The sequence below is a fragment of the Prinia subflava genome, chromosome 21 (assembly GCF_021018805.1).
Source record: "Prinia subflava isolate CZ2003 ecotype Zambia chromosome 21, Cam_Psub_1.2, whole genome shotgun sequence".
NCBI lineage: Eukaryota > Metazoa > Chordata > Aves > Passeriformes > Cisticolidae > Prinia > Prinia subflava.
In genome coordinates, this window is record NC_086267.1 from 6,125,696 (window position 1) to 6,139,701 (window position 14,006).

Genomic DNA, 14,006 nt, shown 5'->3' on the forward strand with positions numbered 1-14,006 from the left:
TGTCCGTGCTGTGTCCCTGCCGTGTCCGTGCTGTGTCCGTGCCGTGTCCGTGCCGTGTCCGTGCAGTCCATGCCGTGCCCGGTGTGCGGATCCGCTCCGGTTCCGTACGCGGTTCTACCGGAGGTGGCTCTGTGCCGTTCCCGCTCCGTGTCGGTTCTGCGGGAGGCGGACCGGAGCCGTGCCGGGGCTGTAGCGGGGGCTGTGCCCGGTTCTGCGGGAGGCGGACCGGAGCCGTGCCGGGGCTGTAGCGGGGGCTGTGCCCGGTTCTGCGGGAGGCGGACCGCAGCCGTGCCGGGGCTGTAGCGGGGGCTGTGCCCGGTTCTGCGGGAGGCGGGTCCGCTCTGACTCACCGCCGTGTCGGGGCCGTGTCGGGGCCGCGGGAGGCGGGCCGGGGCTGGGCTGTGGCCGGTGCCGTACCCGGTGCTACCCCCGGTTCTGCACCGGTGCCGTGTCAGGGCCTTGGCCGGTTCCGTGCCGGTGCCGCGGGAGGCCGGACTGTAGCCGGGGCTGTAGCCGGGGCTGTAGCCGGGCTGTGACCGGGCTGTGGCCGGTTCCGTGCCGGTTCCGTGCCGGTGCTGTGGCCGGTTCCGTGCCGTGCCGGTGCCGCGGGAGGCGGGCCGGCGCGGGGGGCGGGCGCTCCGCTGTCTCGGAGCCGGCGGGCGATGCGCTTCCTCCGCTGAGCGCAGCGCGGCCGAGCCGGCACGATGACGGTGGAGTTCGAGGAGTGCATCAAGGACTCGCCCCGGTTCCGGTAAGGGCAGCGGCCGCTCCGGGAATGGCTCGGGGCGGGGGGGACACGGGAGGACGGGCAGGGCCGCGCCCGGGCGGAGGGAGCGGCCCCGCAGCCCCGGGCCCGCGGATGGGCTGGAGCCGGGGCCCAGCGCGCTCAGCCGGGGATGGCTCCGGCCGCAGGCGTTGCCCTGCCGTGCCCGCATCCCTCCCGCATCCCTCCCTGCCGTGTCCCCCATCCCTCCCTGCCGTGTCCCCCATCCCTCCCGCATCCCTCCCTGCCGTGTCCCCCATCCCTCCCTGCCGTGTCCCCCATCCCTCCCTGCCGTGTCCCCCATCCCTCCCTGCCGTGCCCCCCATCCCTGCCGTGCCCCCATCCCTGCCGTGCCCCCCATCCCTCCCGTGCCCCCCATCCCTCCCTGCCGTGTCCCCCATCCCTGCCGTGTCCCCCATCCCTGCCGTGTCCCCCATCCCTCCCTGCCGTGTCCCCCATCCCTCCCTGCCGTGTCCCCCATCCCTGCCGTGTCCCCCATCCCTGCCGTGCCCCCCATCCCTCCCTGCCGTGTCCCCCATCCCTGCCGTGTCCCCCATCCCTGCCGTGTCCCCCATCCCTCCCTGCCGTGCCCCCCATCCCTGCCGTGTCCCCCATCCCTCCCGTGCCCCCCATCCCTGCCGTGTCCTCCATCCCACCCTCCCGAACCCCGCATCCCTCCCGAACCCCGCATCCCTCCCCCGCTGCCCTGGGGCTCTCGGCAGATGAAAATCCCGAGGTTTTTGGGGCTGGCCAGCGCCGGGTCCCGCCGGGAGCGGGGCCAGCGGGCATCACCCCGCGGGGCTCGGCCTGCCCGGAGCCGCCCGCGGAGCCGCGGCTGAGGAATACACTCATTTTCCATGCGGTCACATTCCCATCTCTTGGAGGGCGGATTTATTTCATTTTTTTTCTTAGCGGTTTTGGAAGGAATCTGGGCTGTGACAACAAAGGCTGCGGCTTGGCCGTGCTCGCATCCACATCAGGCGGCCGCAGCAGCGCCCGGGGCCGGGGGAAGGAGCCGCGGATGCTCCGCGGGGCCGGGAGCTGCGGCTGGGCTGGGCTGAGCCGAGGGAGCGATCCAGAGCTGTGTGCACGGAGGAAATGCAGACAAAAGCCTGCAGGAGCAGCCGGGGCTGCCTGCGTGTGCAGGGGAAGGAGCTGGCGGGGGTGGGGGTCTCTGCTTCCTGCGGATCGCTCGCGTTGTTCCTTCTCGGAAGCTTTTCGTTACAAAAAAAAAACCCCAAAAAATCCCCAAAAACCGAAAAATCCAGCTCGCGTTTTGTCGGAAGGGCGTTTAAAATGATTTCTCGGGTGCGGGCTCCGTGCAGAAGGGCTGCTCCATCCGAGGCCGGGCTGGCGGATTTGGCGTTTCGTGGCCGTGTGTGGTTGTGGAGGGCTCGGGGCACACCTGGGCACACCTGGGCACACCTGGGCACACCTGGGCACACCTGGGCAGCGCACCCGGCGGGCGGGGATGGGGAGGGTCCCCCCGCGTGGGTCCCCTGGGATCCCGCAGGGCCACCCTGCTCTGCCAGCTGAGGTGACAGCTTTGTCCCAGCCAGGCTGGAATGGTGGCAGGGAGAAGTCAGGCAGCAGATCCCAATCCTAAAAAAACCCCAATCCTCCTCTCACTTATTAATCACCATTTCTCCACCTTTCCCCCACCTCCTCCCCATTTATATTAAATTTTTTTGGGCCTGTCATCTCACCCCGTTGTGCTCAGAGCATGTGAAGCTCTCGGTGGCACCGGGCCAGCGCTGTGACCTCACTGTCCAGATGTCCCACATGGCAGTGACCCTGTCCCTGCTGACGTCAGCTGGGATTGATGTGCTTATTTATTTATTTTACCCGTGATGTGTGAGTGTGTGTGGGCTCGGGGCCAGGTTTCTTAGCATGCAGGCAGCATCATCCTGCTCTGTCTGCCCCGTCCATAAAAACAAAACAGCTCTCAGAGCTCTCCCTTGGACCTTTATCAAAAGCCACTTATTTAAGGCTGGAATTATGAACTATTTCCCCCATGGGCAGACACAGTCTGCCTGTGAGAGGGAGAACAAGAGATGGAGAAATGAGCTCGGGTATTTCAGGAGGGCTGGGATGTGTGAGGCAGGGGAATGTTTAAACTGTGAGCGCCTCGAATGTTGAGAAATCCTGAGATTAGAAGGAAAAAGGAGAAGGAAGTTGAGTTATTCTGACTTTGCGCCTCAAATATTGAGAAATCCTGTCATTAGAAGGAAAAAGAAGGAGCAAGTGAATTTTTCTGACTTTGCACCTCGAATACTGAGAAATCCTGTCATTAGAAGGAAAAAGAAGGAGCAAGTGAATTATTCTGAATTTGCACCTCAAATATTGAGAAATCCTGTCATTAGAAGGAGCAAGTTGAATTATTCTGAATTTGCGCCTCAAATATTGAGAAATCCTGTCATTAGAAGGAGCAACTTGAATTATTCTGAATTTGCGCCTCAAATATTGAGAAATCCTGACATTAGAAGGAGCAAGTTGAATTATTCTGAATTTGCGCCTCAAATGTTAAGAAATCCTGACATTAGAGGGGGAAAAAATAAAAAGAATCAAGTGTAATTATTCAGGCTTTCTCAAAGGCTGCAGGGTTTAGCCTCTTCCTGTGTTTTCCTTCCTTCCAGGTCTTTAATTAGCTCTTTTGTTGTAATTATTTGTTGGGAAGGCAAGAGATTATTTAGATGTGTGTAAGGGACGGGATTACTCCCACAGGACATGGCACGGCCCTAAAATATTACAGCTCTAAAGAAGTCAAATATCCCAATATGTACAAAAAAAATAGAGATAAAAATGAGGTGAGAGAAGTTCTCAGCAGAGCAAAAATTGAAGTCATAGGGAACTTTGTGGAAGAGGCAAAAATGTGATTTTTGCAGGAGGTTTCCCATCCCAGTGGAGGAATCTTCCTGCTGCATCCACAGAGGTTTGTGCCAAGTTTTCCAACTGGTTTGTTCTCCTCCATGGAGAGCTTTGGAATAATCCAATTGTCTTTTGCCACACACAGGGAGGGAAAAAAAACCCTCCAAAAGAGAAAAAAAAAGGAAAAAAAAATACCCAGGATGAGCAAACACCGGATTAAACATCTCCTAATAATTAATAATTATTAATTATTAATCTCCACCTCCGTGTCAAACCCATCCTCAGAACGCCCTCACTGCTTCCCACCTTATAAATTCCAGTTTATCCGAAGAAAATTGGGTTTTTAAATGTTTTAAATCCCGTGATTTGAGGGTGCCTCACCTCCAGCCCGGCAGATCGAGCTGATTCCTGCCAGGCTTCGTGCAGAGGCGTGTCTGCACCTCCAGTCAACAATTTAATGACCTGGCAGGACCTGTTCCTGCACTTGGGAGCTTTTATCTCCCACCACGAGTTCGGGGAATCCAGGAACAACTTTTGGTTTGTCAGGGAAGCTGGTGGTAAAAAAAAAAAAAAAAAAAGGACTTCTTGCTGTCCTGACCCTTCCAGGAATAAATTTGGGAATAAATTTGACTATTTTGGGGTGGTTTTTTAAGGTCCCTTCCCACCCGAAGCATTTTGTGATGCCTTGATTTGTTCTTAAAAATATAAAAAAGAGCTCAGAGAAGCTGTGGCTCTGTCCAGGCTTGGAAATTTCCAGGGATGGAAGAGCCTGGAGGTGTCCAAGGCCGGGCTGGAGGGACTTTGGGGTGGTGGGAGGTGGCCCTGGAGGGTTTTTGGGGTTCCCCAAGCCCATCCCGTGGCCCTGGAGGGATTTTGGGGTTCCCCCAGCCCATCCCGTGGCTCTGGAGGGTTTTTGGGGTTCCCCAACCCCATCCCGTGGCCCTGGAGGGTTTTTGGGGTTCCCCAGCCCCATCCCGTGGCCCTGGAGGGTTTTTGGGGTTCCCCAGCCCCATCCCGTGGCCCTGGAGGGTTTTTGGGGTTCCCCCAAGCCCATCCCATGGCTCTGGAGGGTTTTTGGGGTTCCCCCAAGCCCATCCCGTGGCCCTGGAGGGTTTTTGGGGTTCCCCAAGCCCATCCCGTGGCCCTGGAGGGTTTTTGGGGTTCCCCCAAGCCCATCCTGTGGCCCTGGAGGGTTTTTGGGGTCCCCCCAAGCCCATCCCGTGGCCCTGGAGGGTTTTTGGGGTCCCCCCAACCCCATCCCATGGCCCTGGAGGGTTTTTGGGGTTCCCCAAGCCCATCCCGTGGCCCTGGAGGGTTTTTGGGGTTCCCCAAGCCCATCCCGTGGCTCTGGAGGGTTTTTGGGGTTCCCCCAAGCCCATCCTGTGGCCCTGGAGGGTTTTTGGGTTCCCCAAGCCCATCCCGTGGCCCTGGAGGGTTTTTGGGGTTCCCCAAGCCCATCCCGTGGCTCTGGAGGGTTTTTGGGGTTCCCCAAGCCCATCCCGTGGCCCTGGAGGGTTTTTGGGGTTCCCCAGCCCCATCCCGTGGCCCTGGAGGGTTTTTGGGGTTCCCCAGCCCCATCCCGTGGCTCTGGAGGGTTTTTGGGGTTCCCCAACCCCATCCCGTGGCCCTGGAGGGTTTTTGGGGTTCCCCCAGCCCCATCCCGTGGCCCTGGAGGGTTTTTGGGGTTCTCCAATCCCATCCCGTGGCCCTGGAGGGTTTTTGGGGTTCCCCAACCCCATCCCGTGGCCCTGGAGGGTTTTTGGGGTCCCCCAAGCCCATCCCGTGGCTCTGGAGGGTTTTTGGGGTTCCCCCAAGCCCATCCCGTGGCTCTGGAGGGTTTTTGGGATTCCCCAACCCCATCCCGTGGCCCTGGAGGGTTTTTGGGATTCCCCAAGCCCATCCCGTGGCCCTGGAGGGTTTTTGGGGTTCCCCAACCCCATCCCGTGGCCCTGGAGGGTTTTTGGGGTTCCCCAAGCCCATCCCGTGGCCCTGGAGGGTTTTTGGGGTTCCCCAAGCCCATCCCGTGGCCCTGGAGGGTTTTTGGGGTCCCCCAAGCCCATCCCATGGCCCTGGAGGGTTTTTGGGGTTCCCCAAGCCCGTCCCGTGGCTCTGTCGCTCATCCCGGCTGGAATTGAGCTCCAGGAACTTTCCCAGTGCAGTGAGGGAAGAGCAGGGACAGGGGACAGAGGCTGGGCCTGGCTGCAGCTCCCAAAAAACCCCAAATTGCTCCGGGGGGACTCCCCAAAGGGAGGGGGCCCAGCCTTTGTTTCCAACACTGCTGATGTAATTGCTGTTATTAATGAGGCTGATTAATCAGGAGGTCAGGATGGGCACGGATGAGCCAGAGGTGCTGGAATCTTCTCCTGAGGAGTCCTTGGGATGATTAAAATATCATATATTATATCAAATATATTATATCAAATATATTATATATTAAAATATCATATATTATAATAGTGTGGACATCCGAGCCTCAGGGAGCTCAGGGAGGTGTCCCAGAGCTGGGAGGGTGTCTTGGTTTGAGATAAAATTTGGGAGGAAAATTAAAAGGCAGATTCTTAAAAAAAAAAAAAAATTAAAATTTTTAATATTTTTTTAAAAGCAGCAGCCTCACTCCTAATTGTTTCAGGAGAAAATCCTGGAGAAAAGTGGGAAAAAATTGATTTTGCAAGCAAAGTATTAATGAAAAAAATGAATAATATGAAAGAATAAATTGTTGTTGTGAAGAGATGGCAAATGGAGAGGGTCAGAGGGTTTGGGCTGAGGTCCCTCCTGGCTCTGAGGGGTGCCAGTCCCCAGAATTTCACTGGGGACACAGGGACCTGTGTGTGGCACTGCCCGCTGCTGGCACTGCTGGGGCTCCTCAGGCAGAGGGGCAATTCCAGCTCCAGGAAAGAGGCAGGAATTTCCAAAAGTGCCTCGCCAGAGGAAAGGGAAGCGGAAAAACGAGTGAATTCAGGAGGGGTTTTCTAGCTCTGGCTGGGGCGTTTCAAACAGAGCCGGGAGAATTAAAACCCTGAGTCGAGCTGATGCGGCTGAGCGTGATAAAGAGGGGGAATTAAAGGAGTTTAAAGCCAGCAGAACCGGTTTGAGGGCTGGGTGAATGTGTCAGCAAAGAAAAAAAACCAGTGTGATGTGTCCAGCTGATCCTGACACCGTCACCAGGCGGGTTGAGGGCAGCCAAACTCATCCACTTGCTGCTTCAAAGCAAATTTGAATTACAGCACGGCCTGGCTGTTCATCTGTTGAGCCAAATCCATGGAACAAATGGGTTTGGGCATTGATTTGAAATTGGTTTTTGTTGCGTGAGGTTTCTTCTGGGAGCAGGGTCCCCAGTTTGGTGACAGGACACCCACACGGAGCCTGAGCAACCCTAATGAGCCCAGCTCGAGAGAGGAGAAATTATCATAAAAGCAGCTTGAAATTACCTGGCTCCGTCCTAATAGCTGTCTTTATTTCTTATTTCATTATTTCTCATCTCTTTATTTCTCATCTCTTTATTTCTCATCTCTTTATTTCTCATCTCTTTATTTCTCATCTCTTTATTTCTCATCTTTTAATTTCTCACATCTTAATTTCTCACCTCTTAATTTCTTCTCTCTCTCTTTCTTATCTCTCTATTATCTTTCCATCACTGCATTTCTGAAGTCAAAGAGGCTGAGAAAGGGAGAAGTCAAAGCAGAAATGTCACCCTGGGGTTGCTCCTTCCTGTGGTACCAGGCAGGAGATTCTGTCCCAGTTACAGCTGCCCGTCCTGTCCTTCCAGAGCCCAAATGTCTCTGTGGGGAGCTTTCCCTGGGAAATGAGGATTTGTTCCCTCTCCTGATTTCCAGTCTCCATCCTGCCCATCCATTCCCCAAATATCTCTGTGGGAAGACCCCAAATACTTCCATGGGAAGCTTTCCCCGTGGAATGAGGATTTGTTCCCTCTCTTGGTTTTGTCTCCCATCCTTTCCATTGATCCCCCAAATATCTCTGTGGGAAGACCCCAAATACCTCCATGGGAAGGAGGATTCCCTGGGGAATGAGGATTTGTTCCCTCTCCTGATTTTCAGTCTCCATCCTGTCCATCCATCGTCCAAATATCTTTGCCTGAAGACCCCAAACATCTTTGTGGGAAGACCCCAAATATCTCTGTGGGAAGCTTTTCCCCATGGAATGAGGATTTGTTCCCTCTCCTGGTTTCCAATCTCCATCCTGTCCATCTGTACCCCAAATATCTCTGTAGGAAGACCCCAAACATCTCTGTGGGAAGACCCCAAATGTCTCTGTGGGGAGCTTTCCCCATGGAATGAGGATTTATTCCCTCTCCTGATTTCCAGTCTCCATCCTGCCCATCCATCCCCCAAATATCTCTTTCCCCATAAAGCTTTCCCCATGGGATGAGGCTTTGTTCCCTCTCCTGGTTTTGTCTCCCATCCTTTCCATTGATCCCCCAAATATTTCTGTGGGAAGACCCCAAATATCTCCATGGAAATCTTTCCCCATGGAATGAGGCTTTGTTCCCTCTCCTGGTTTTGTCTCCCACCCTGTCCATCTTTGTGAAGGCCCCAACACCTCCCTGTGGAGCTGCTGAGAGCGGAGCAGGGAGAACCCAGAGGCGCCAGGGGCTGATGGAATCCATGGAATTCCTGTGACTCCTTCCAGCCGCTCCCCTGTCCCCACGTGTCCCCTCCGTGTGTCTGAGCCTGAGCAATGATTCCTGTCAGTGGTGACAAAGCCCCTGCAGCCCTGACACATCCCGAGCTCCTTCCTGCTGTCCCCTGGGGGTGTGGAGAGCCTGGAATTCCAGCGGCTGGGAAGGCAGCTGGAAATCAGCTCCTGCTGTGACAGGAGCCCTGTGCCACCCTCACTGCTGTGACAGGAGCCCTGTGCCACCCTCACCCCCATCCCTGCTGTGACAGGAGCCCTGTGCCACCCTCACTGCTGTGACAGGAGCCCTGTGCCACCCTCACTGCTGTGACAGGAGCCCTGTGCCACTGTCACCTCATCCCTGCTGTGACAGGAGCCCTGTGCCACCCTCACTGCTGTGACAGGAGCCCTGTGCCACCCTCACCCCCATCCCTGCTGTGACAGGAGCCCTGTGCCACCCTCACTGCTGTGACAGGAGCCCTGTGCCACCCTCACTGCTGTGACAGGAGCCCTGTGCCACCCTCACCAGGGACATCCCTGCAGTGACAGGAGCCCTGTGCCACTGTCACCTCATCCCTGCAGTGACAGGAGCCCTGTGCCACTGTCACCTCACCCCTGCGGGCTCTCCCGGGTTTGTGCCCCGTTGATTTTGGGGGCTCTGGGCTGTCAGGAGGGCGCTGTGGCCGTGCCCTGTAATCTGTGGATCAGGAATAAAGCACTGCTAATGCAGGGATCAGGGAGCTGCAAATTCCATTACGGCCCAGAGTTCATTAAATGAGAGCTGCAGGATCCTGTGGGGCCCTTTTCCTTTTCCTTTTCCTTTTCCTTTTCCTTTTCCTTTTCCTTTTCCTTTTCCTTTTCCTTTTCCTTTTCCTTTTCCTTTTCCTTTTCCTTTTCCTTTTCCTTTTCCTTTTCCTTTCCCTTTCCCTTTCCCTTTCCCTTTCCCTTTCCCTTTCCCTTTCCCTTTCCCTTTCCCTTTCCCTTTTCCCAACAATTCCTGGTTTGTGGCACACATGGGGTCCCTTTTCCCAGCAATTCCTGGTTTTTGGGACTGATCCTGGCATGGCTGCACTGCTCAGAGCGCAGGGAATGGGGATGGAAGTTCCCAGATTTTTGGTGTCAGGACAATTCCTGTTTTTTGGGACGTGTGGGTCCCTTTTCCCTGTAATTCCTGGGACATGTGGGTCCCTTTTCCCAACAATTCCTGATTTTGTGGCACACATGGGGTCCCTTTTCCCAGCAATTCCTGTTTTTTGGGACTGATCCTGGCATGGCCACGCTGCTCCAAGCACAGGGAATGGGGCTGGAGGTTCCCAGATTTTGATGTCAAGGCAATTCCTGTTATTTGGGCCATGTGGGTCCCTTTTCCCTGTAATTCCTGTTTTTTTGGGACTGATCCTGGCATGGCCACGCTGCTCAGAGCGCAGGGAATGGAGATGGAGGTTCCTATTTTTGATGTCAAGGCAATTCCTGGTTTTTTGGGACATGTGGGTCCCTTTTCCCAGCAATTCCTGTTTTTTGGGACTGATCCTGGCATGGCCTCACTGCTCAGAGCGCAGGGAATGGGGCTGGAGTTCCCAGTTTTTGGTGTCAGGGCAATTCCTGTTTTTTGGGACACGTGGGTCCTTTTTCCCAACAATTCCTGTTTTTTTGGGACTCATCCTGCTCAGAGTGGGCCACACTGCTCAGAGTGGAGGGAATGGGGCTGAATTCCCAGATTTTGGTGTCAGGGCAATTCCTATTTTATGGGACCCATCCTGTTTTTTGGGACCCATCCTGTTGTGCCCACACTGCTCAGAGCGCAGGGAATGGGGCTGGAATTCCCAGATTTTGATGTCAAGGCAATTCCTGTTTTTTTGGGACCCATCCTGGTGTGGCCCACACTGCTCAGAGCTCAGGGAATGGGGCTGGAATTCCCAGATTTTGGTGCCAGGACAATTCCTGGCTTTTTGGACCCATCCTGTTGTGCCCACGCTGCTCAGAGTGCAAGGAATGGGGCTGAATTCCCAGATTTTGATGTCAGGACAATTCCTGTTTTTTTGGGACTGATCCTGTTGTGCCCACGCTGCTCAGAGCACAGGGAATGGGGCTGGAATTCCCAGTTTTTGGTGCCAGATCAATTCCTGTTTTTTTGGACCCATCCTGTTGTGCCCACGCTGCTCAGAGCACAGGGAATGGGGCTGGAATTCCCAGATTTTGGTGCCAGGGCTCAGCAGGGAGCAGCTGGAGGCCGGGCAGGGTTTGTGCCCTGGTTTTAGGGCTGGGAGCTGTAACCGGAGCCTGGGCAGGGATCTGGGGCTGCCTGCAGCTGTCCCTGCCCTGGTCACACACAGCTCCTGCCTCCTCCTCCCGTTCAAAACCAAACCCCAAAATCGCTCCCGTTCCCAAAACCCCCAAACCCAGCTGAGCAAACGGGGCTGGAAAAACTCCTGGAGGAAGGAACGAACCCCAAACTCTGCAGTCCCAGGCTGATCTGAACCAGCACCGGCCCCTTGAAACCCTTAAAGGTTTCATAACCTCGAAATTTCAGCCACACACTGAATTTCCTTTTTCCTTTTTCCTTTTTCCTTTTTCCTTTTTCCTTTTTCCTTTTTCCCCTTTCCTTTCCTTTCCTTTCCTTTCCTTTCCTTTCCTTTCCTTTCCTTTCCTTTCCTTTCCTTTCCTTTCCTTTCCTTTCCTTTCCTTTCCTTTCCTTTTCCTTTCCTTTCCTTTCCTTTCCTTTCCTTTCCTTTCCTTTCCTTTCCTTTCCTTTCCTTTCCTTTCCTTTCCTTTCCTTTCCTTTCCTTTCCTTTCCTTTCCTTTCCTTTCCTTTCCTTTCCTTTCCTTTCCTTTCCTTTCCTTTCCTTTCCTTTCCTTTCCTTTTTTCAATTTTTTTTCAATTTTTTTCAATTTTTTTCAATTTTTTTCAATTTTTTTTCCAATTTTTTTATTTTTCTTTTACAGCAGGAAAGCCACAAAACCGGAATTTTTTAAATTTTTAAATCAAGCCAGGCTGGGCGAGCTTGATTATCTGGGATAAAGAAAAGAGCCCTTGAAAGGGAGCTGCAGTCCAAGCCTGGATTTTGAGGACAAAATATTTCTCTGAGCTCGAGGCTTTTCTTGCTCTCTCCAGGGCTGGATTGGGATTCTTGGAATTTTCTGAGTGCAACTTTCCAAGTGTTTGTTCCACACGGGGATTTTTTGGCACTGCCCAGGGTTGGGGTGGCTCCTATCTAAGGAAAAATGAGGGTGGAGGAGAGGAAGTGATAAAAAATCAGGTTTTTTCTTTTTTTACAGAAAGGAAAAGAAGCAGGAGCAGAATTTGTTCACTTTTTGACAGCGATTCCAGGCTTGGAGGGAGAAGGGGAGGAGGGAACGAGGCCAGCTGGTGGAAAAATGAGATTTTTTAAAATTTTTTAAAATTTTTTTTTTAAATTTTTTTTATTTTGTGATTGCTGCTTTCCCTTCTTTGGGGCAGTGCAGAGTTCAAATCGGGAATGGGCAAAGGTTAGAGGGGCAGAATTCCCTGCCTGGAGGGAGAAATGGGAATTGTGTTCCTGAATCCCGGGCACTGGGGGGAATTAGAGGGGAATTGGGAGTAAATTGAGGGAAAATTGGGAGTGAATTGGGGGAAAATTGGGGGAAAATTGGGAGTAAACTGAGGGAAAATTGGGGGTGAATTTGGGGATGAATTGAGGGAAAATTGAAGGGAAATTGGGGGTGAATTGAGGGAAAATTGAGGGGAAATTGGGAGTAAATTGAGGGAAAATTGGGGGTGAATTGGGGGAAAATTGGGGGTGAATTGGGGGAAAATTGGGGGGTGAATTGGGGGAAAATTGGGGGAAAATTGAGGGGAAATTGGGAGTAAATTGAGGGTAAATTGGGGGTGAATTGAGGGTAAATTGGGGGTGAATTGAGGGAAAATTGAGGGGAAATTGGGAGTAAATTGAGGGAAAATTGGGGGTGAATTGAGGTGAATTGGGGGAAAATTGAGGGAAAATTGAGGAGTGAATTAGAGGTGAATTTGGAGTGAATTAAAGGTGAGTTTGGAGTGAATTACAGGTGAATTTGGAGTGAATTAAAGGTGAATTTGGAGTGAATTAAAGGTGAATTGGGGATGAATTTGGGATGGATTAGTGGGAAATTGGGGGTGAATTGGGGATGAATTACAGGGGAATTGGAGATGAATTCGGGGTGAATTTGAGCTGAATTTGGGGTGAATTAGAGGTGAATTCGGGGTGAATTAGAGGTGAATTAGAGGTGAATTAGAGGTGATTTTGGGGTGAATTAAGGTTGAACTGGTGGTGAATTGGAGGTGACCTGGAGGTGAATTTGGGGGTGAATAAAAAACAAACAAACAAACAAAAAACAACACCAAAATAAAAAAAAAACCCCAAAGAAAAAACAACAACAACAAAGAACAAAAATCTAAAAAAGAAAAAAAAGAGCAAAAAAAAAGCAAAAAAAAACCCCCACAAAAACCCAAGAAAAAAAAAAATCAAAAAACCCAAAAAAACCCCCAAAAAAACCAAGAAAAAGAGAATTAAATGAGGAAGACAGGGCTGATTTTGGTGTCAAATATTCCAATTTCTGCTGCCCCCACCTGGGATTTTCCGGCTCCCCCCGCCTGCCTGGAGCCATCTGGGGAGGGAATTTTTAATCCGGATTAAAAATTTGATTCCATTATCCCGGAATAAAGCAGGAGAGCCCAGCCCTGAGAGCAGCTCGGGATTGCCTTTCCTCCATCAGGAAATTGGGAATAAAAATCAAAAATCACTTTTATCCCAAGGCCAGGGACATTTGAATGATGAATTAAATCCCCTGCACACTGCTCAGCTCACAAATAAATAAATTATTGTCAATTTATTTAAGAAATAGTAAATAAATAATAGTCAATTTATTTACTATATAGTAAATAAATTATTGTCAATTTATTTGCTATATAGTAAAGAAATTATTGTCAATTTATTTACTATATAGTACATAAATTATTGTCAATTTATTTGCTATATAGTAAATAAATTATAGTCAATTTATTTGCTATATAGTACATAAATTATAGTAAATTTATTTACTATATAGTAAATAAATAATTTACTAAATTATTTACTTATTATTTAAAGAATAATTTATTTACTATATAGTGATTTTATTATATTTATTTATAATATATAAAATATATTATTATAAATATATATTTAATATATTAAATATAAGTATATTTATAATATATACATTTTAATATTATATTTATAATATATATATATAATATATGATATATAATATCTTTTATCTATATAATTATATATAGAGAATATATCTTTATATATAAAAATATATATAGAATATATATTTATATATTTTTCTATATAATGTATTATATATATTATATATATATGTCATATATATAAAAATATATGATATATAAAAATATATATGATATATATAATATATTATATATAAAAAAAAATTACTACTATATAGTAAATAAATTATTCTTTAAAAAACCTAACAGGAAGCTCAGGTGAGGTGATAAAACAATTCAATTTTAATTTTTATTTTTCATCTCTCTCTTCCTCCCTCCCCTCCTCTTCTCCTCTCTTCCCCCCCCCTCTCTCCCCTCCTACTCCTTCACTCCCCTCTCCTCCTCCTTCCTCACCCTTCCTCCCCCTCCCTCTCCTTCCTCCCTTCCTCCTCTCCCCTCTCTTCCCTCTTCCCCCTTCCCCCTCTCCCTCTCCTCTCTCCCCCCACTCCTTCTCCTCCT

At 50.9% G+C, this 14,006-nt stretch overlaps 1 protein-coding gene across 1 annotated transcript in view; it reads left to right on the top strand.

The window, feature by feature from the left end:
* Positions 1-14,006, top strand: part of ACAP3 (ArfGAP with coiled-coil, ankyrin repeat and PH domains 3) — a 73,146-nt gene continuing 59,140 nt past the window's right edge. Inside the window, 1 exon segment of the mRNA XM_063417320.1 lies at positions 1-751. Within this exon segment, the coding sequence (XP_063273390.1) occupies positions 705-751 (47 nt within the window). The 5' untranslated portion in view covers positions 1-704.